At 43.5% G+C, this 22,574-nt stretch overlaps 1 protein-coding gene and 2 long non-coding RNA genes across 3 annotated transcripts; all 3 read left to right on the forward strand.

Annotated features, from left to right (window-relative positions):
* The first annotated feature begins 562 nt into the window (after positions 1-562).
* Positions 563-6,460, forward strand: LOC8037560 (5-formyltetrahydrofolate cyclo-ligase). Its single transcript, XM_002412359.4, has 4 exons — positions 563-833; positions 3,137-3,270; positions 3,329-3,456; positions 5,523-6,460. The coding sequence occupies exons 1-4, from the start codon at positions 627-629 to the stop codon at positions 5,747-5,749; spliced, it is 696 nt and encodes a 231-aa protein (XP_002412404.3). The 5' UTR covers positions 563-626; the 3' UTR covers positions 5,750-6,460.
* A 2,524-nt stretch (positions 6,461-8,984) lies between these two features.
* On the forward strand, positions 8,985-10,533 carry LOC115314097. The gene is made up of 5 exons (XR_005716949.3): positions 8,985-9,069; positions 9,498-9,583; positions 9,818-9,889; positions 10,116-10,213; positions 10,440-10,533. It is a non-coding gene; the product is annotated as an uncharacterized LOC115314097 (long non-coding RNA).
* Positions 10,534-11,034: 501 nt separating this feature from the next.
* On the forward strand, positions 11,035-15,351 carry LOC120846056. Its single transcript, XR_005716948.3, has 6 exons — positions 11,035-11,119; positions 11,344-11,421; positions 11,613-11,657; positions 12,712-12,776; positions 12,882-12,977; positions 15,046-15,351. It is a non-coding gene; the product is annotated as an uncharacterized LOC120846056 (long non-coding RNA).
* The last annotated feature ends 7,223 nt before the right edge of the window (positions 15,352-22,574 follow it).

The following is a 22,574-nucleotide window of genomic DNA, read 5'->3' on the forward strand; positions in this document are numbered from 1 at the left end:
ACCACCTCAGTCGCGAAGATTTGTTGCTAAACTTTTCGCAATCTTCCTTTATTTTCTGTCTGAGCACAGAGACAGGCCTACCAATGAATTTTCACTGTTTTGCATCATTCCTGCTCTCCTTCTCTTTTTCTCTGACCGGAAAGTTTTGGTTCCGAAGACTATAATAAAAAAATAATTGTGCAAATTATGCAATAATACCTAATTTATTCTTCTAGGCGCACTTATTTTGGGCTCATAGGTTCATCTAGGACGCGACTGTACCTTTACAAAATTTGCATTTTTGATTTCTCGCGGTTTCGACCGAACGTTTTCGGATCAGCGCATTCTTCCGAAACCGAAACTAAATATACCAAAGGCGTAAATATTTTTAAACTTTTATTTGCTTTTTTAACCAGTTTGTTCTCAATAACCAAGTTGTTTTTTACTTGTTTTGCATTGAAACTCAGTTTTTGTGTTTTTTGTGGAAGTTTCGACTCATAACTATGACTCATAAAGTCACAATTCTAAATTTAGCCACCATACATCAGCAGAGTCGAGCTACCTTCTCTCGTTGCTTAGCGCTTAGCGACCAAGTTAGAATAAGGACGCGCAATGGCGGCTCTGTGTGGTCTTCCGAGGCTACTGTGATGATTTTGATAACATCCAAGGTGCCCTTCCGCTCTCTACGGACGGGGATTTCCGAGCTCTTGCGACGTTCTCTCTCTGAAATGACTTCTACGGATGCGAGCTCAATGAGAGCAGCTAAAAATGCGATTCGAATCGAGATGAAGAAGAAACTTCAGAGCATGTCGGCCGAGGATAAACTTCGACAGTCTGCGATAGTATTAGCCAAGGTGAGAAAGACGAGCTGTTTCACTGTTCACGAGCTGTGTGAGATCGTCACTTTAGTAGATTAGGAAAGCCAAATTCAGAAACCATCTACGATGACAACTAACCGAATGAAGGTGGCGATCTCACCAATCTAGATTCAGAACGTCATGAACCGTGGAAGGCGTGAAGCTTGCCTAGCAGAGGCTTTGGGTTCCAGATACCAGGCGTCCCAGTCGCGAAAATCGCAGCATAAATCGTTTCATGGGGGAAAAAGAAACAAAAATGTGAATGTCCACCAAAAAAAAAATATATATATATATTATAAAAATAAATTACGCATCGCCTAACGCTCATTCTCCGCCCAAATGTAGCACTAGCGGTCCGAACAAGATGCAAAAGTTTCAGCAAGGAACGTTATCTTATGCAGAAGTTATAAATTATTTTCTGAAAATTTATATGGGATAAGGGCCCGTTTTGTTCGCAGCAGACACTACGAGCTATCCTAGCCAATCAGTACGCTCTGTGGACGTAGCCCGTGATACGCTTTCCGCGCGTCGCTGTGCCCCTCTCCAAGGTCACGTGACACTCACACGGCCTTGGATTGGCTCCGATGGCTCGTAGCATCCGCTGCGTTTAGACCATTCCATTTAGCGCTCTCTGGGTGGCGCAATTTTGTTCGACCGCAGCGCCCTCTCCACACACCCGGGAAGTTCAGCAGGTTGGCGAGATAAAACGAGAGAGAGGGCACGCGCCCGATTCCGCTAGCAGACGACAAACCGGGAGGTTACCGTTCTCCATTTTTGGGCTGTACCGGCGGGCTGTACCGGTGGGCTGTACCGAACATCGAACCCTTGCTCGCGCTGCCTTTGTGTTCACATTCCTAGAGTATTTATGACTGCTCTTAAATCAGCCAAAAGTGCTCTGTTGTTTTATTTCAGAAAATGATCAGCTAGCATATCTTTGTTTCATTACTTCAATTGCAGTGGAGTCAGGTGGCAGTACTACCCTCAACCAATGTATCTATTGGGTCAGGAGAGCATGTTTTTATTTATTATTGCAGACTTTCAGTCATTGTCGCTAAGGGCCTATGCCAGTACGAACTTAATATAGTAAAAAAGCTACAGCAACTGGATTTATTTTTCACCGGAGAGGACAGACCGGCCACTCTGACACAGTTTTCATACTTCTTTTTTTTTTATTTTACACGCAGGTAACAGCACATTTTGACGTGGTTAGTCTTTTTATCGAGCATAGTATTACACAATAACTTGCATATCGAAATCTGCGCATCTGCGCTTGAAATTTTTAAAATTATGCGATTTTAAACCGAGTTTGGAATGCCAGCTGGATGTTATGTACAGCCCACATGGCGGAGCAGAGGACACACGGGGTAAGAAAGAGAGGGCTTTTTTAGAAAGCAGCTCTTAGACGCAACGTTTCCGGCATGAACGGCGTTACCATCGCCGTCGGCATATTGCGCAGTGCATTATGGGACGTGTGACGTCACTGATGACGTCATCTGTGACAATGACGATGACGTTATCATGATGACGTGTGACGTAACTAGCGGAAAAAATTCCCCGCTAAATCTAGCGGAAAATATTGCCCTGCTAAATCTAGCGGAAAAACTTTTCCTACTAAGTCTAGCGGAAAAAATTTGCCCGCTAAATTTAGCAGAAAAAGATTCCCCGCTTAATTTAGCGGAAAAAATTTCCCCGCTAAATCTAGTGGAAGAAATCTCCCGCTAAAGTTAGGAGAAAAAATTGCCCCGCTAAATTCCTGCCAAATTTACACGCGATGTTCTCATCAAAGATGTGCATTTTCTGCGTCTCCTCAGTACCCTTCCCTCCTCCTCCTCAAGAGCTGCGATCTAATTCGGCGTTACAGGGGATTGTAAACGTCTTTCATTTTTCTCTCTCCCGGGGTGGAGAGAAAGAAACTACTAGGGTGGAGAATGAGTGTACGGCGATGCATAGTTTAATTTTGCAATAAAAAGTTGAAAAAATTGAGAAAAAAAAACAGGTTTTTTGTTAAGGATAGATAGCTGGGCAAGTTGGTAAAAGTTCATGTTGAAAAACAGCACGACTGGGACAAGGACAAAAAGACACAAGGCAAGCGCTGTGTTTTTTATTTAGTTTTTTTATTTATTGTATTAGCTTTTGAGAAAAGTTTTGAATAAGACAGAATACTGGCTCTTTGGAACTTGAGCTTGGCTGCTTCCACTCATCCCATTAATATAAGGTCGTATTATACTAAATTTTTAGTGCATTGTAACTTTTACTAACAGGTCCATTTTTCCATGCCTGATGGTCTTCTTACTTTCTAGTTTTTGTCCCACAATTGCTACAAGTCAAGCAGCCGCATTTCCATCTACATAAGCACAGACGCAGAGGTTTCCACCGAGCCCATGATTCGACAGATTCTTAAGGACGGTAAAGAGTGCTTCATACCCAATTATGAGTGAGTAGTGAATTTCGCAATTTATTGTGGGTACTGACCTATTGATGTGTCTTTCCAGTATGAAGACACAGCAGATGGACATGGTAAAATTGTCTTCCATGGAAGAGCTTTCAAGCTTACCATTGACAAGGTGGAACATCAAGCAACATGAACACTTTGATCCCAAGGAAGAAGCCCTCATAACTGGTTAGTACTGTGTATAATGTATCATAAATGAGCTGACTAGTTTTTGTGTAATTTCTGATTGAGGTCTGAGCTCTGTGTAAGTTTACGCTGACATCAACCTCTATCATTTTGTGGGGAGGCGGTCAGATCAAGCCCAAGTGGGCGAACCTACATTCTCTCTGCCAGCACAATGATGGTTTTCATAGTTTGGTGAACAGGATATTTGGTGGTGATGTTAAGGTAATAAACAGTATTGTAATAACATCTTTATAATATGCAAGAAAATGTGGTACAAAATATTGCTGGGGTGCTGTTATGCATTTGGTGCTTCTCGTCTCAACTCTCTTCTTTGAAGTATTTTTTTTTCTAAGGCTCAAAATAGTTATGCTTCATTGCAAATAAATGTGCATATACATAGGGCCTATCTGAGTTGGGCCTCTTTTATGCATCAGTCGAGCTCATTCCACATAGAAAAAATATTCCAGCTTCCAAGGCCTCATATAGAGTTCTTGAGATAAGGGATCATTCTTGTGGTTTCTTCGGTTAACAATCATAATAAAACATGACTCTTTCATCATATACAAGAAATATCTATGACCAGGCTCACTCTATTTAACAAAGGCTTGGCATTCAGCTGGATAGATGATCGGCGAGGTAGAAAGAAGAACAAGGGTGTAGAAAAAAGGCGTAGCATGTATATTCCATTCGATTTATTTTAAACTTCCGACAAGAATACATGATTCCCTTGATACAGAGAAAAAAGATGACAGTACAAGTCACCTGACTAGGCCCCTAGCACCAGACCTCACTTGCAATACATAATTAAACAGCGCACAAGGAGAGGGACAGAAAAGGAAGACAGAACAGGCAAGCGCTGACTCGCAACTGACGATTTACTATGAAAAGGAGAAGGAAGAAAACTACACACATGAACATATATCGGAAAAGAGAAAGATATGAAAAAGCTAATGAATTAAATAAAATTACACCTAAAACAATTATAGCTGACAAGGAAAACAAAACAAAATAAAATGAAAATCAATCTCTCAAAGTCCTAGGCATGTCCAGTGCCGGCACTCCGAAGCCTTGACCATACACCTATTTGTGCGCAGCTGCCCCCATAAACTCATACTCGCTGTCTTGTAGTGTTAATGATGGCTGGCTCACACATTTGGATTCGAGCTTTCTTATCCAAAAGGCTTCCACTATTTCTCTTGTTGTTTTTTCTTTATGGGAAGCTAGAACAGTTGTTGCACAAAAATCTGGATCACATCCACAGGTTCTGCAGTGGATGGCTAGGTGGCTTCCAGTGGTGGTTTGAAGAGACTGTTTATGTTCCCTCAAGCGGTCGTTGAGGCAACGCCCAGTCTGTCCGACATAGGTTTTCCCGCAGGACAGAGGAAGATGGTAAACCACTTGTAGAATGCAAGACACAAAGTGCACGTTGTGGTTTTTCATGCAGCAAGCCCTGCTGTCATTGTTCTTGTCCACCAGCGTGCAAATTCTACCCAGTTTGTTTGGGGCTGAAAACACCATGGGCACGTTGTATCTATTGGCAACATTTTTTAAGTTGTGCGACGTCTTGTGGATGTATGGTATAACTAGTGGTCGGATATTGGTAAGGTCTTTGCTCTTTTTTCTTTTGGTCGATCCTTTACAGGTTTGTATCAGAGTGCCCGCAACTTCACTTAACATGGCTGATGGAAAGCTGGATCTTGAGAGTTTGTTTACTTGAGTGCTGAAACTCTGTTCGATGGTGGGGTGACAGGATTTTTTCAAAGCTGAATACATGCACAAACTGGCTATCCCTCTTTTGCTTGCAACCTCTTGCTCTTGCAACTTGCAAGAGCAAGTTGCAACTTGCAACCAGTGGCATAGCGAGAAGTTCAGCCCCCCCTCTACCCCCCCAAATCCATCTCACCCCATAATATACATACGCATCTCAATTCCCCCCCCCCCCCCCCCCCCTTCCACCCCAAAACTATTTCTGGCTACGCTACTGCTTGCAACAGAAGCAATTCATCGATAGTACTGAAACAAAATGGGGCAGTAAGCGTGCACTGTCTTTTCTACTGTCGTGCTCCCAGGTGGTTTGGACTTGCTTGTGGTTCCCGGAGTTGCCTTCACACCGGAGGGAGGCCGCCTTGGTCACGGGAAGGGCTACTATGACATCTACTATGGTCGCTGCCTGAAACAGTGTCCTGATCGAAGGCCCCACACCATCGGGCTGTGCTTCACACAGCAGATTGTACCCAGCATTCCTATGCACGAGCATGACCTGATCGTCGACCACCTCTTGCATGCCGAAGAATGAAGGCTCTGTTATGCTCTTACGTCGAGCATAGGAAATGCGGTCTAGCACAGCGCACACAGATACTGATTGGTCGCAGATGTTGAGTTCCTGCTCGCCGGCCAATGAAATGCGCTACTCCGCATTTGCTGCGCTCATTGTCGGATTATAAGAGAGCCTTAATATACATGCGGTTTTATAATACAAGCATGTTACACACAAACTTTAAATTTAAAGGTATTGTAGTCTGTTGCAGGTTTAGAATAGTAGGGCAAGCTCATCCCACAAAGCAATTGGCTCTCCTTGATTAGTGGTTTTCTCCTCTCCCGCATTTGCTCCGCTAAAATGCAGAGAGTGGTGGGATTTGTAGCAGGAGCCTGTCCCACTGTTCTTATCCTGCAACAGACTATAAATGCAGGTATAGACAGGAAAACTCATCCCAGGAGCAAATACAAGCGCTGTGTATTGGCGCTAGTGTTAGCGTTGTGTACACCATGCTGCGCATGCGTGTCAATGCCATTTGCTAATCCAAGACCGCAGTTTGGGCTCCGCAAATGCGCAGTGTGCAACATGCAACGCTAACGCAAACGAACAGTGCTTGTGTTCGCTCGTATACTACATGTTACACAAATAAAGTTTAAAATTGTTTATCTTTCCCGGCTCAACACAGTTGCTTTGTGTTGCGAAGAGCTACTTATGAATAAAAAAAAATGTTTTTGTACCTTGTTAATATGTCACGCAGTGTGTTCTATTCTATGTTTACCCTTAAGCTGAGTCTAGAAGCTCCGTCTTCAGCGTGAGCTTGCCGGCTTCTGCAGTGCTTTGGTTGCACAAGCCTGCGCATTCACACTTGTGTTAGCAAGGGCAGAAAGCTCTCGCTGAAGGCAGAGCTTCTAGTCTCAGCAGAATAACGGAGTATTGGGTGTGCCATGGCTCTTTCAACATCCCACATTGATGGAGTTATGGCACTAAATTTGTCTGACATTGAACTTTGTGTAAGGAGTAAGATAGTAATAGAAATCAATTACAAACATCAAAGGTCTCACAAAAAGACTGCGTGTAACATTAGTGCACCCAGAATTTTCGCCTGGTGAGGGTTTCTGGTAAACTTGATAACTGATCTGGCCCGGGGGGAAAGGGGGGGGGGGGGAAATGGTTAGTAAAGCTATTGAAATTTTTTCATTGATTGATTTGCGTTTAAACGAACTTCGGCATGCTATGTTCAGATTGCCGTGCTGCATGTGCAACTCAGAAATCAACCAGTTTGAGAATTATTTCGTCAGCACAAATTTTCATGATCTGTGGGGTGAATTATTCGCGGGACAACTCTTCGTGATCATTTTCAGGCAACCACATGTCCTCCTAGTCAGAGGTGTCGGAACTATTTCAGGAGTCTGGGTCCACCGTGACCGGTCCACAGTGGTCGTGGTGGGGTGGGTCGTGCAGGGTGGGTGGGTTTTGTGTGTGTGTGTGTGGGGAATCCCGAAGAAAAGCTCACCGGAGAAAAGCTCACCGGAGATAAGCTCACCGGAGAAAAGCTCACCGGAAAACCGACCAATGCGGAGAAAAGCTCACCGGCCATTGAGCGTATGCGGAGAAAACCTCACCGATTTTTTTTCTTCTTGTTATATGGAGGCTGTTGGATCATGCGTAACATATATCAATTTATTATCATTAAAATTCGTCAGCTTTGTAGAAAAGAAAATATCCTTTCTCTTAATATTTGTTAAGCTTATCCCAAATTAATAATTGCAGGCGAGTGTTTTTTGTGGCTTACTTTCTAGGCAACAAAAGCCTAACTGCCTAACTGGAAACTTAATGAACTTGAAGAACAGGAAAATGTTCGAACACTTAATAATATCTGCATAAAACCTAAAAATCAAAACTGTAAAACCGAAAATCCGAAAGTGCATGCGCAACAACGCGGTGCCTGAAATTCTCTTTGAAGTTTTTGTTAACCTTCGAAAACAGAATAAAACAGTAAGTAGGATATCGATGCATCTTTCTTCCACGGACATGCTCATTTTCTAGCCGTTCGTGCTGATTTTCCACACGTTGCCTTTGTGTGATAGTGCCCTTCTACAATGAGCCACTCATGACCTTCAGAGCTGCACACTGGCACCGTTGTTACTCGTGACCTATATAAGAAGTAGTCTTTTGTAAGGTAGTGAATCGGGCGAGTTGGTAAACGTTATACATGATGAAAACCGCTCAGACGACAACGACGGAGCGAAGACAACGAACACGACAGGACGAAGCTGTTCTCGCAACTAAAGGTTTGTTAGTCAAATTAACAAAAGTAAAACAGCGTAGCCGACACTGATTACATCAACAAACACCTACTTATCTATTAGGCATTACATAATATTTGGAGCTGAAACGGTTCGCACACCGCTATTCATAATAGCTCGCAAAGAACAAACTGGCACAAACCTCTTTATTTGACAGAGGTACCGACTGCGCGCTGCCAGCTGTCGATAAATTGTTGTCTTTTTTAACGGTGTACGATGTTCTGATTTTATCCCCCGTTGCGGCTTCATTAATATACAAAATGGTTGATTATTAATTTGAGAGGAATTAGTAAATATGCACAATGAACTTCAAGAATATTACAAAAAAGAGGACATATTTTTAATAAGTGATTTTTATTGATGCAGAGTCCGCTAAGTTAAAAAAAAAAAAAAAAAAAAAAATTGGTGACCTTTTTTTTTGCATCTGCTCAAAGGCCGGTGAGCTTTTCTCCGCATCTGCCGGTTTTGCGGTGAGCTTATCTCCGGTGAGCTTATCTCCGGTGAGCTTTTCTCCGGTGAGCTTTTCTCCGCCACCCGCCCGTGTGTGTGTGTGTGTGGGGGGGGGGGGGGGGGGGGGGGGGGGTTGTAGACACGCCATTGTTTAAACCTGCATCCTAGCCAGAGAAGAGAGCCTTTTCAAGAGTACATTATAATAACTCTATAATTTGAACCCGCAAAAATATTTAAATGCATGATTAAACTTTTTTTTTTTTTTTTTTTGGGGGGGGGGGGGGGGGTCGGTTTTGGTTTTGACAGGCTACATTTCACTTTTTTGTAGCGCTTCATACACCCGTAGAAAAGAAATTACGCACGTTAACTTGCACATTCACCGAAACCAACTATGTTATATGTAAATTTACTAAGTAAAAAAAAAAAAAAAAAAAAAAAAAGAACACTAAAATGTTGGTAAACGAAACTCTATGAAACGAAACCCAGTATGGTAAACATTCGAAACTTTCGCGGCTGCCTCAAAGTCAATATCATCATCAAGAGGATCCATGCGTTTCAAGATGGCAGTCGTAGCTGAATTGTTTCTTCGAGATTTGGGATGAGGTGAGTTAAATCTTAAATCTAACGCGATCGGCTCTTAAACGTTCGATGACGCCCCGCGTAATTGACGGTAAATAAGGCATATTTTTCTAGTCTTTATCGGTGTCTTCAGTTTTGTTTTGTCCGCATGTGTAAAACTGAATAAAGCATGTCGGAACAAGTCTCTTTGGGGGATAATTTGTCGGTCTTTTGCTTTTCTCTAAAATATGAAAAATTATCGAAATTATTGGGGCGAATGGTTATCGGCAGCGTCATTTAAACGGGGAGCGATGATCGCGTGTTCGCTTCTGATGAAATACGAGATCCAACACTGAAGTAATGTGTTGATACTCATCTTCGCTGAAAAAATGGTAAAAAGATTTGGCGAGAACAAAATGCTTTTATTAAAACGCGAGTTTAATTGCTTCTTTTATTCATTTTTCTACATGCAGCCGTTGGAGAAATGTCAATCTGCCTGTATCTTTCTAACCAACTTTGGAAGCCGAAAGCCAAAGTGAAACCATCAGTGTTGTGTTCGGTGAGTATTTGAACGGAACTTTGGTCGGGTTCGACATTTGTTGCTGATAACCTGGTTACCAGCCTTACCGGAATCTCGATTGAGCACCAAAGTGCCGTAAGACATTCTTGTGACGAGAAATGAGATCCAACACAGAATCATCCTGTTGATACTCAGCACTTCTGATTATAGACTATTGAGTATTCCCATGTTATTACTTTCGAGTTATATTGACCGGGAATTGTTGAATTCTAGCCACCGGGGAACTGAGAACATGCCCGGACATCGCCTGAATCGACTTGAAACCAGCAATTGATGTCGAGCAGGGTAAATAACAAGTTAATCAGAACTTAAATTTGCCAACGCCGGCTCTTAACGATTTCATAGAGCCCTCTTAATGGGCATCAAAGTTGCAAACATATGACATGATGAAAAATGAGATCCAACACAGATCCACCCTGTTGATGTTCATTAGTTCTGATCCCTTGATTCATTTTCAATGTAATGGTGCTTTGGTATTGGGTTTGATTGACTGTACATTGTTTACATGTAGCTGGCAACGCTATGACCAATCGACTCCAACCAACCTCGGAGACAAGGACACAAAGTTGATCCAATGAAGTCATTCTCCCAGCTACATTCATGTGTCAGGTAAGTCAGTCCCAATATGTGTACTATAAACCACATTTTCCTCTGGCATGACAATTCAGGGCTAGCATTAGTTTAGGATGCATAAATTTTATGATGAAAAATGAGATCCAACACTGACTTAAATCTGTTGATACTCACAGCATCTGATCATGTTATTTTTTCAGGAGGTGACTATTGCTAAGTTTTGGTATTTGTTGACCGTGCCTTTTTTTTTCTTTCTTTGCAGCTACTGAAAAATTGACAACCTTATGCAAGCTTTCTTAAGATCGAGGGGCGAAGGAAAATTGGCAACATTCCTGCACTGCAAGTTTCTGCCAGAGGCAAGTCTTTGCGTGGCAGTTCAAACATAGCTCATTGTCCTGATTTGTGAGAATTCAAGTCTTGCATCCTTTAGCACTGGTGGCCATGTCACAACCATGATTTTATTTGCCAGAAACAAGGCCCTACATACCTAATCTGCCGATAATCACTGGTTACAATGCTGGTATTTATTGAATGTTTGTTTAACACATTGAGGATTGATATTGAGGCTGGTCTGTAATCTGTTGATACACATGAGTTCTGATAATTTATAATTGTCTAGCAGTTTTATGCTGGTTTCTTTGTTAACTAGTCCCATGCCCAAGTACTGTCTTATTACATGAGCTTCTATAAACGCCAATCTTTTTTGACTGACATACCAAATAGACTGAATTTCTGAGAAAAAAATAAACCCTGCAAAATTTGTTGCCAAATTCAAAGCCCTATTTGTAATTGTTTGACAGTTCCATGCCAGTTTTGTTTACAACTCTTACTGATGGTGACATGTATCTTTTGATTATAGCCCCTTGAAAGATGGCATCATTCCAATCAACTTTGAAGGCCGAGGCACAACAACATTGTCATCCTTTCATGTTCTTTCCTGAGGTAAGTAGGTGGAAGTCATTTGATGCTCTACTGACGTTTGCCAACGATTGCTTGGGACAGTTGGGTGATGGCACCGATTTTCAGCATTTTTATGACGAGAAATGAGATCCAACACTGACCTAACCTGTTGATACTCAGCAAGTTCTGATTAGGTAATGCTCGGTGGCGTTACAAGATTGTTGCGCCTCCCCCATTGGAGTCAGCCTTCGGCTGCTTGCTTACAGTTGGTGTGGGCAGCAGCGGTCACAAAGCCAGACCGGTGGGCATCAGGTGGCAGCACTGGAGGTTTGCGGCAACTAGAGGTGAGCCTGCTTGTTCATGCCTGTGTGTGCAACCATCATTTTCCAGTGATGACGTGTGACAATCCAACACTGATCGTGAATTGATGACTGTGTTATTTATTGTTGTTCTGAGTGTTCAGTCTTGTTTGCTCTTCTTTGCTATTGTCTTATTTATATCGGGCACCTTTTTTCTTTTTTTTTTTTTCTTTCAGTGTGCAGTATGGGGATTGTGAGGCCCCGCTGATGCACCCTTGCTGGTATGCTTCCAGTTGCTTCTTCAAGCCTGGTGTTATGAAGGCTGAGCATGATGAATTACCGTTTATGGAGAGTTTCATCTGCCAGTCTCAGTTTCAACAGCCTTTGTCGAAGCAAACCCATTGAGAATGCTTGTGTTAGCAATAGTCTGAAGTGAATGCATAAACTCTCAAACGCAATTTAAATGATCAATTTTGCAATATTTGTGCTCCTCTTTACTAAATAAATGCAAGAGAGTCACTGCCTGCAATGGTTCGAATGTACCTTGCAGTTTTTTTTATTACATGCTTGTGGAAATTTTTGCACTTAGCTTTTTTTTTAATTAACACTCATAGCGTGCACTGTATACATTACATAATGCATCAAAAGATTTCAAGTGAAAACTGTGGCATGTCAAAACTCTGCTTGTACTTGTGTTTAGCCATTTTCTGCAATATGTTTTGGTCTCGTGGCACAGTCTTGTGGTCACAATTTTTCTGGGCTCAGTTGACGCGAAAATGGTAGACAGAACTTTCTGTTTAACGGGCAATGCTCGATGTGCTAGCTTCAGATGGCGGGAGAGACGGGGGGAAAACAGAAATGCCGCCGTCATGCTTGATTATGAGGCCACATAAAGAGTGTTTAAGAGGTCAACAGCTTGAAATAATGCAGGCAAGCTGGTGAGCCTTGTATGTTATTCTCGTGTGTTTCCTGGTCTCGGGGATTTCACAACGATGACACATCTGGGATTCTTGTCAGGTTCTCGTAGCCTAAGAAAGGGAAAGCAGAGGCACCACACTTTGTCACATCTCTTTCACCTGTTTGAAATGGCCACCTGTTTGATGTAAATTGTATAGTGACATTGCCCGTGATTGAGACATTGAAACTGGGGTATTTGCGGAAAGTACTTTCAATTAGCAGCCCGCTGTGTATAGAAACTCAAATGATGATGCATGAGATCCAACACTGAATAGAATGTGTTGATGACTCAAACGTTTTCTGATACTTTTCCGAGATGCAACTTTAGTTGCTCATTTGTTCAAATGCAGTAAAGAAGGGTTTGTAATTATGTTTCAGAACTGGGAATAATGCACCTCTGAAGCTGTTGCTGCTTTCCGCCGTTTCTGGGCTACAGGATGCCGGTGAGATCAGCACGCTTCTTCGTCTTTGGTGTTTGCTCTGCATCCATGTTATATTTTTTGTGTGAAGCTTCTTTTTGAAAAAGGCTCTCCTCCACTTGTTTACAGGCACCAGTTTGATCCAAAACAAAATCCACCAAACGTTTGAACATCCTCTAAGAAGATGTGCATTCTGAAGTTCGACCAAGATTCAACAATTATCCTGTGTGTGTTTGCGTTTAGAATGATCTCAAGTAGTCTACACTGCAATACTTTTGCCCGTAGCTTCCAGAAGTGTTTTTGTTATGTTTTGACAGCTAGCTTCTGTCTGCTGCCTTCTGTTGGATTTGTTTTTTCCTTGCAATGCTTCTTGCCGCAGTTATGTCCCATTTGTCTCGTGTTTGAAGCTTGCTTTTTTATGTATCGCTGGTATACATTTTTCTCTTGCTGGGGTACTTCTTGTTTGTAATGTGGCTGTTGCTGGTTTTAGAAGTTTTTATTAAAGCAGAGAACATTTCAGATTTCGTGGGCTGGAGTTGCTTGTTTGCACTTATGTGGTAACTGTGCTTATTCACCGACAGGTTCATTCTGAATACCTTGACTAGAGTGATATTCATACCTGCCAAGTCTCTTGTATTACACGGGAAAGTCCCGAATTTTGGCCAATTCGTACGATTGACAAAAAAATCTCCGAAAAAATACAAAGAACCCCCTCCCCCTGGTTCTGCACTTATGCAAGGAGTTTTTGCCGTTGCAACAAACTGCTGCAATGATAGCGAGGCCCAGCTGTATCTCGCTAGCATGAGCAGAGCAATATACATGGCTTGCGTAGACGTCACATCTGCTGCCATTGCTCCGTAACATGTTCCAGCGCCCATACTTTTTGCGGCATACATTTGGCACCATCAAACCTATTGTTCTCCGCCAGGCTTGCCGAGAAGAACAAATTCGATTGTGCGAAACTTATGCTGCAGAAGGTACGGGCACAGGAGCGTGGTACCGAGCAATGGCGGCTGGTACGGTGCCATATGATGTCACATGCAAGGCATGTATATGCAATATGAATGTAATGAAGTTATCTTCATGTAAATTTGTTGTTAATTATTCTCTTGAAACCCCCCGCCCCCCCTGCTTTCAAAATTTGAAATCCTCCCGGATTTTATTTCTCCGAACTTGGCAGGTATGTATATTCCATGCTCCTTTCTTATTTGAGATCCAGTGTAGTGCCCTACAGGATGAAAGTGACAAAAAGGAGTTTCAGTTGTCTTGCCCTCAGCACGAGTTTCCTATCTTCGACAACGCTTGTGCGTCTCGTGAGCTGGAGCATGAATGCTCGGCCAAAGCATGCCAGAAAGCAAAAAATGTATGCTAGGAGCCGTTCACCTGATATGCCATGCCGTTTTCCCCTGTCGGTGACCGTTGTGTTCATAACGAAATAGAACCTCGAAATTAAGCTTTTCATTGCGGCTATAAGAGGTGGTTCTTAAACAGCTTTGTGCTAAATATAGAGACCATTTGCAAAATATGGCTCGGTGAACAGCAAATTAAAAAACAAAAAAACATGTGCACTGCAGGTTTTGTTTATACTCGATAGCTTTCAATGTGAGCTCGCGTGCCTACCCATTTCAGTTCCGTAATTCTAGCAATTGTGTTACCGTCAAGTTTTTGCATTAACTCCTTGAGCCTAGTCATAGTAGTCTCACCAGCGGTGCTGTTAAAACTGATACATTTGCGCTCGAGCACACTAATGCCACCTGTCGGGTAGTCTTAAAACGCTTCCAGCTCAAGCATAGATTTTTATAGTTTTTTTTATGATTCATTTGATCACCTTGGGCTTCAAAATGTTCCGACAATGTTATAAGGGACACTTATCGCAGATAGTCTACACACTTGATCTCAAAATCTAAAACCTAAGAAAACTTTTTGAGGGAAAGGAGGGCTGTGGGAGGAGGAAGCAAACGGAATGCTGGAGTGGAGAGGAGGAAGCACCATCCTCTCCAGCATCTTGTCTGCTTCCTCCTCCCCAGCCTTCCTTTCCCTCAAAAACTTTTAACCTGTAACTGACTATAGTCATGCACAAGTCAGGAGCGTTCCAGAGCTCCCCAATCGGTGGCATCAGCACTAAGCATCCGGAGGAAGCTTTTTCCATGTCTTTCTATTTTAGCAGAGCAAACTATGTGTCGCAGTCAAATGGAAATGTGCGATTTGGCCTTCATTCATTCCTTAAACATTCTCCCGATCGTGCCGTAGACTGCTTGTCCGTTCATGGCGCCCTTCCCGGGGTCCCTTGCAGTGTGGCGCTTCTCTAAGCAACACCGTTCCCACCTGGTGCGTGCCTTCCGCCAACTGAGCCACGACGAGCGCTGCCAGGCATTCCCGAGCCACCGGGAGCGCTGGCGCGTGCATCGCGTCGTGGAGGCTCTCGAGCAGTACCCAACGCAGACTGTGCGCGGAATGGCCAAGCTCATCGGCATGTCCAAGACGCGAGTCTACGAGACTCTTCGGGACGCCTTCTCGAGGCTGGAGGACTTCTGCTGTTGAACGAGCGTGCGAGTTTCGACGGGCATTTTGTTGACTTCGAGGAGAGTGCGTTGCCACATGTTTTAGATTGTGCGAAGTTCCTGGTTTTTGCGTCTTCTGCAGACGGCACTTGTTTGCGTGCGAGTCGCCGCTTTAGGGAACTGGGACTTTCACAGGTGCCGAGCTGCGTTCCAACTGTAGAACTCGTGATGCGTGCGGTAAACGCTTGTTATAAAAGAGAATTAAATTTATGCAACAAGTTTAAGTTTTTTCTTATCAAACTGAATCCTTAGTGTTCAAGCTAATAAATAAGGTTCCGTGTTTTCGGTATATACCAATAAATACCGAAAATTAACCTCCAAGGCAGTTTTCTCTAAATTGATGAAAACCGAAAAACAAAATTTTAGTTGACTTTGAAGGAAACAAAAAACCAACAAAAAACGCCAGTTTCACGCAAAAGTCTTCTACTCTACTTTTTTTTTTTTCGTTTTGTTTTGACCCGGTACACAATCGCACTAAACTGTCCTTGGGGTTGTTCCCTTTAATCGAAACCACATTCCTTGCTCTTATCTTTACCAGTATTGACAATATTATAATTTATAAACTTTAAATTGCAAGACTGCAATAATTATAGGGATGCTTTGCAATGTAAGCTCTATCAACACCAGTTTGTCTCTAGCATTGAAATTAGACAACTAAAATCACCGATTCGAAGTGAAAAACTAAACGAATAACCCGAATTTGGAGAAAGATACCGAAAACGCTGAACCTTGTTAATAAAGTACAGAGTTCAAAATTGGTTTCATTTTGTATCTGAGTCATTGTTTGCTCTCAACAGCAATTAGCTGTGTCTACACAAAGGGACCAGATATGATATTGGTTTGCAATTATGCCCACCAGGGTAATGAGCCAAGAATAACTTGATTTCCGCTGTCTTATCTACAAAATACTGCATCATCCAGTGCCAACGCCCGACAGTGATGAGTACACTCCCGAGTCCCATGCAAAGATCGCCGGCTCTACGTCCTTGCATTTGTGACATCAAAACACTGCGGCCGAATGCCATTCGGACCGGACACTAGCACTGCATATATAGTTAGAACGACGCTACACATTTTTATTGAACTCCAAGGCCCTTGCATTCTACATCGGTCTCGGCGGCATGGAGACTTAAAAACCCTCTCAGCAGCTCTTTGTTGCTACAACACTTTTCACTGCTTGGGCATTATGATTGTGCTGTAAACGGTACTATTTCATTGTAAGGCCCTGCAGTCGCCTTTAATCGACCACAACTTCCTGCTGTACCTTGCGAATGCACGCTAAAGAGCATATTGCTGACAAGTGGCTCATTTAGCGACTATTGTGTCGATATCCAGTGGTGCCTATTAGAATAAAAACCCAAATCGTCTTCATTTGGCCTCCAGGATGACAAATATCGAGATCACTTTTCAATTGGGTGCACGGAGGCTGCAGAAAATGTTCGAGGACCACTGAAGCCCCTCCCTCCCGGAGCGTGACGTCATATCTAGAGTTCGAAATCTCCGCGCTCGCATATCTTCAGTGCCTATCAAAGCGATGCACGGGCACTCTTGCTATTTTCAAAAAGGTCAAAAGGACGTCGCGACTGGTGTCGGTGCATTGCAATTGCACGCGCTGCCCACGCGAGTGGTACACGCTTGGTGGCCGAAAGATACTTTTACGACGGAACGACTGCTCGGTAGTTTTTCGTGTTTTCTTGCGTTTAGTTACATCTTCGGGGAAAACGAACGTGATATTCAAAATCACAGGATAAAACGACTAGAAATCACTTCAAACTTTTTTTTTTTTTTTTTTCAAGAGCCTTTTTAGTTTCTTTTAATGCGTGCTTATACTAAATTTCAACAAAAAAAAAAATGCTGCTTTAGTTTACTTTTTTTTTCTCGTGCCATATTGCATCCAGTGTTTAGTTTAGGCAAGGAAGTCATTTCATGCTTTCTTGAACAGCGTCAAAATATGCATGTGTTTTGACGTTGGCGGGCATTTGTTCTATATATTATCCAAAAGCAGAATATGATCTTAATTATGACCATTTCCTGCACGGGGAAAGATGGTAACGAGATTCCGGTGCTCTGCCCGGAGTCTTTCTAAACACGACGCCAAAATGAAGTTGTTCGTTACACGCTCCTATGCCAACTTGTTGACCGTCGTGATGCCGCTTGTTAGCCTGAAGCACAAAACAGATTGACCAAGGGTGCCGTGCTTTGGAGCACCTTGCCACTGGTGGTATTTCACTGGACTGATTGCAGCATTTACCAAAGGTATTGAATGAATGGGTGCCCTGAGTACACAGTCGTGCTGTTATGAATGCTATTTCTTCATAGGTCAGTTTGTCGATTTACGTTTCATCGACACCTTGCGACATTTCATCAAAACCCTGCTGTTTTCGAAAGAAACATGTTGCGTCTCGCCTGTTTACAAAGAGAGAAAGGGGGGGGGGGGGGGTGCTTATACGTAAACAGGCTTCAGTGAATTCAAACTTTGGATTGGGCTAGTTTGTTCATTGTGATCTAAATGACTTAAAAGCACCAAGAACACGAACGAAGAAGAGACACATACAACACGGACTGTCTGTGTTGTATGTCTCTTCGTCCGAATCGCGCACTAACCTTTAGCGGCTTCTAGATTTTATTAAGCACTTGGTAAAGAAAAAAAAAAATTACTGATGAAATGGGCCCCGAAATGCAGCAGTGTCGACGAAACGTGTGTCCATGAAACGTGCCTCCATAAAACGATACTGACCCAATCTGAACCGTCTCGCTGTGCCTAGGTACAGGTTGCTCCAGCGGTGTAGCCATGATTAGTTGGGATAGTTGTTGAGTGGTGGAAAGCTACCGTGGAAAAGGAAACTGCAACTGAACTGGATGCAGCTCTCTTGTAATGATTAGGTTGGGAAAACAGCTGGACTGTGCGGGACCCGAACAGCTATTAGCTGCAGTGGTATTATTATTATTATTTTTTTGCGATCAGTTACTTTTTTAGATTTAAGGCTCCTGTGCTTTATCATGTGACAAGGTGAACTAACCTGATTATCTAGTTCCAAGAGATTAATCCTTTTGGGAGCCCTTTTTTTGCGAAAACCGCCGGGAAAACAATCAGTTCCATGCTTTATCAATATGATGTGTTTATTCAGCAATAACTCGGCCACGGGATAAAGAAAATCTCCGAGAATAGACTCAGTTTGTCTTCGCATGGTACCAATTAACCAAGGAATGCATCACCGCCTCACTTTGATGGAATTAAGTAAAGTATCCCTGGCATCCAAAGCTAAAGCTTTCCTGTCATTCAAATTGGCCAAACCGTGTCGTTCTCTTTGCGTTGGGCTCAAATTTGACATCCCCTGCTAATGGCTCCCACCAATTTTTAAAAATTTTCATCCCAACTCTTTTTTTTTTTTTTTCCGGAAGCTCATTTTGTTAGACCCTCCTGATTTGAGCGAGAGTTTCTAAAGAGCTTGCTTAATTCTGGAGCATTTCAAGCACTCTTCTCAACAGATCTGGCAAGAACTTGCGAAACTTCTAGAATAGAGCTAGTTTTGGAGATTTTCACAATAGGAACAATTGTAGACATGAATCAAAAGCACGTAGTAAGTTACTTCTAATAATAATAATAAAGCCTGTCCTGTTAAAAAAAAAAAAAAAAGATGTCGGAATCGCTGTTGTATTTACGTTGATTCTCGGCGAAATGCGTTAGCATCTCGCGCAGGAATTATGGCTCGGCGAAGAATGTGAGTTCCAATCTCGCAATCGTCCGGATACGTTCGGAGAACTAGCCTGTCTCTCCGGGGCATCGGCGCTTTCTGATGCAGCCTCCACAGCTTCCCTCGATCGCCACCTACAGTCCGCGTACTGTTGTATTCGATGGGCCAATCATTCCTCCCGGTGTCGGCGGTTTCGCGAAAACTTGACTGTTTTTTCTTTGACCCCTGTTGACATGGTCAACAGAAAGTCTGTTGGCTTCTTGTTGAAAGTTTTCTGTTCATTTTCTACAACCTGAATCAAAAGAAAAAGCTGTAAACTCTTAATTCTTCGTCGATTTTTTTTCCTGTTGACAGTGTCATCAGAAAAGCTGCAGATGTTCTGTCTACTTCGTGTTGAAAATGTTCACTTGACTTTCTGTAGCCAGTGTCAATAGAAGAGCTGCAAACGTTCTGTTGACTTTTTACTGAACATATATTCTATCTTTGACTACATGTCAAAAGTTTACACGAGAACGGCAGGGAGGAGCTTCAGTTGACCCGTCTTTAGCGCGAACAACGTTTCGGCGTCTCGAGCAGCTCGAACGTAGTTAAAGCCCGGCGGAAGGCATAGGGCGTGTGCTAGAGGCCAAGCGTTTGAAAGACACGCCCTGCCATTCTCACTCTGTCAGTAACTATAGTGACTTTATCGACCCTATTAGACTAATAAATTATTAAAGAGAAGCAACAGTAAAAGATATACTTTATTGTGGAACAACTATTGTGGCTCGCTTCGTCCTGAGCGGTGCTGAGCAGAGAAGCGATAACATGCCTTCTCGGAGTCGTCTTTGTGGATGTTTTAGCAACTGCGTCGAAGAATTATTGCTTATATCAATGCTTTTTACAAAGAGATAGAGTCCACGAACGTCGAAACTCTGTTTTCCCTCTGACAAACTTCTGAGGAAGAGATAGGATAGTTGGAACCTCAATAAATGCTGAGGTGGCCACCGGCCAGATCACTGCCTTTAAAATGTAGAGTCATGGTTTGTGTTAGCCGTGTTGTTTTCTTTTGTGTATTTCTGGAATGTATGGTTCCCAAACAAAGTACAAGATGTGAAAAAAAAAATACTGATCTTATTTTTACGTTATTTTGCGGCAGCCATTCTGGAGCACAGTGAAATACACAGTAAGCCTTCCAAAACTTGAATAAACCAAACCACGACCGTCCAAACGAAAGACGGCTGCACGCACCAGGGCAATAAATGCTCACGCATTTAATCTATATAGAATAAAGCCTGGTCAAACAAAACTGCCCTTGGGGATCTTTTGTTGCGATCGTGGCGTACGGGAACGTTTCGATCTTGGTAGGCCCTTCAGTCCTGAAGAAGGACCTACCAGACCGCAGAAGATCCATACCCTAACCAGCCAGAGCATATTACACGCTATTTTCTTATAGCGAAGCTGTACATGACTCTGGTCGGGTTTTTTCGTGTCCGTCGACAGAATAGTAGTCGACAGAAAACCATCGCGCGCCTTATCACCGTTCGCCCGCCCCTTCTCTCATCATGTGGTTTTGACAATCGTTTCAATAAGAAAACCACAAAACAAGTGTCAAAACCACGTAATGGATGATAAGCACGTAGCGTTGCCCGTATGCGTTTCGCGGTAAAGGTAGCGGTTGCATAAGCTGCTGCGACAACGGCAGCCGTACGAAGTCTTTCATATATAAAAACGTTTTGGTACAGTGCATTTACTTTTCTTTCGTCAGTCATTTGGTATAGACCCTTTTGCTGTTTACGAACATGAATTGCCGCTTGCGTCCCGAGCGACTTCCAGTCGCACCGTCTTTGCAAGCCTGTTGAGCTTGCTTACGTCACCAGTGCTAGAAAGCATAAATGCTACACAGACAACACTGTTGAAGATTTAACGAGGGCCTTCGGCTGTACAATATTACATCTTGGAGGAGGCAGGTTGGTTTACAAGAATACTCGAAACATTTTAACAGATGTCGGACCCCTTCTTTCTTTTGGCATTCACCTGTTGAGTTGGTGGTTAAACGTTTCATCTACATTTCAAGCAGCGGTATGAAGGTGGCCTTTGTTCACTCTTTTTATAAACCGGAAGTTCTCTGGGACGCCAAAGACTGGAGCACCACCTGGTAGCGTTTGCCATAAAAAGGGTCTATAGTGCAGTGCAGTGGGCAATCGTTGCAGGTGATACCACAGCTTCGCCGTCCAACCACCTTCAAAGCGTGGATTGGAGCCTTATTTTCTTAAAATTTAGGTTAATTTATAGAATGAAACCCAAGTTTGATTCATGGTTGCTTCAGCATACTTGTGCCATAAAGTATTGAGCTTCTATGCAGTGACACTAAGAAACGGGGAAGTGCACTGTTCTGACCCTTATTGTTTTGATCGACGCAGGGGTCAGCAGCTCCGGGCTCCCCCAAAGAGAGGACCGATGGGAGCTCCGCACTCCGAGGAAGAGGCCGATTCAACTTGCCAACTCGCCGCTTGCAGCAGAGAGGGCAGAGCCCCTTTCTGGCGACGAGTGTGACACCTTGCCCGTTCGGAAACCTGCTGTGGTGCCGTTGCCTTCGCCAGCATTGCGCTTTTCAGCCACTACCCACATGCCCGAGCTGGCCGACCAGAAATCTGCCAGCAGGGGCAGAAATCCCGGGTGTTCGCAGAGAACGAAGTTTCGTTGCTGCGCGTGTAAGATCTTTTTGTGCTTGACGGTAGGCCGCAACTGTTTCAAGAGTTTTCACCAGGAGTAAGCCTATGGCCACTGACAGCGTAAAAGGGCACTAAAGTGGTTTCTGTGATCGTCTATTTACGGTCATAACGTACGCTATGCGGAGGGCAAGTTCGTCTGCTTCTTGCGCAGGGGGGTAGCGGTGACGTCAGAACGCCGAGCCCTGATTGGCTGATCGCGACCCCCTATCTGGGCGTCGTCTGCTCTTTTGCAACGTCGTCTGCGTCTGTTTTACCTTTCCTGCGACTTTCGGAAGCGCAGAGGCCAGATTCACGAAACGACCTTACGCCAAAATTATGCGTAAGACAAAACTTAAGAACAAATTCGTATTCACGAAACGAAATTTTCGTAAGTTTTGCGCAGGTTACGACGAAATCCTACGGCACCTCCGAAACTTCTTACGATCAAATCAGCATGGCCGACAGCGTCGCGGTCGCGACGACCCACGGACGTTTATTTTTCTACCTGCGCTTCTGACGCGTCCCGACTAGCAAGAAAAAATTAAGAAGTACTTGAAACAGACCACGACGAACAAGAACGCTGGATCCACAAACACCCAGGAAAAGCTCCAACGGCCTCGATTCCACCGAACGCGACCAAACGAGCTGGGCAGTTAGGCCTAGCAGGCGCTCCGCGACTCGGCGACCGTCTGCCCACGACCGGCTGGCGTGCTGAATGGAATATGCCCGCACGACCCTTGTGAACCCTTCCCGTATTATACTTTGATCGCTGACCTCAATTTTAGATTAAGAGGTCAATTAATTCTTCCTCTTGTTATCTCCTTGCTTCCCGAGGCAACGGTGACTCTCGCCGGTGAAAAAGCGGTGAATCTCCGA

The sequence above is a fragment of the Ixodes scapularis genome, unplaced genomic scaffold (genome assembly GCF_016920785.2).
Source record: "Ixodes scapularis isolate PalLabHiFi unplaced genomic scaffold, ASM1692078v2 PGA_scaffold11__112_contigs__length_91849675, whole genome shotgun sequence".
Lineage (NCBI taxonomy): Eukaryota > Metazoa > Arthropoda > Arachnida > Ixodida > Ixodidae > Ixodes > Ixodes scapularis.

Coding starts and splice junctions, on each gene's coding strand:
- LOC8037560 (XM_002412359.4), top strand. CDS start 627: ATGATTTTGATAACATCCAAGGTGCCCTTCCGCTCTCTACGGACGGGG. Junction 834..3,136: donor CTGCGATAGTATTAGCCAAG/GTGAGAAAGACG, acceptor CTTACTTTCTAG/TTTTTGTCCCACAATTGCTA. Junction 3,457..5,522: donor GGAAGAAGCCCTCATAACTG/GTTAGTACTGTG, acceptor TCGTGCTCCCAG/GTGGTTTGGACTTGCTTGTG.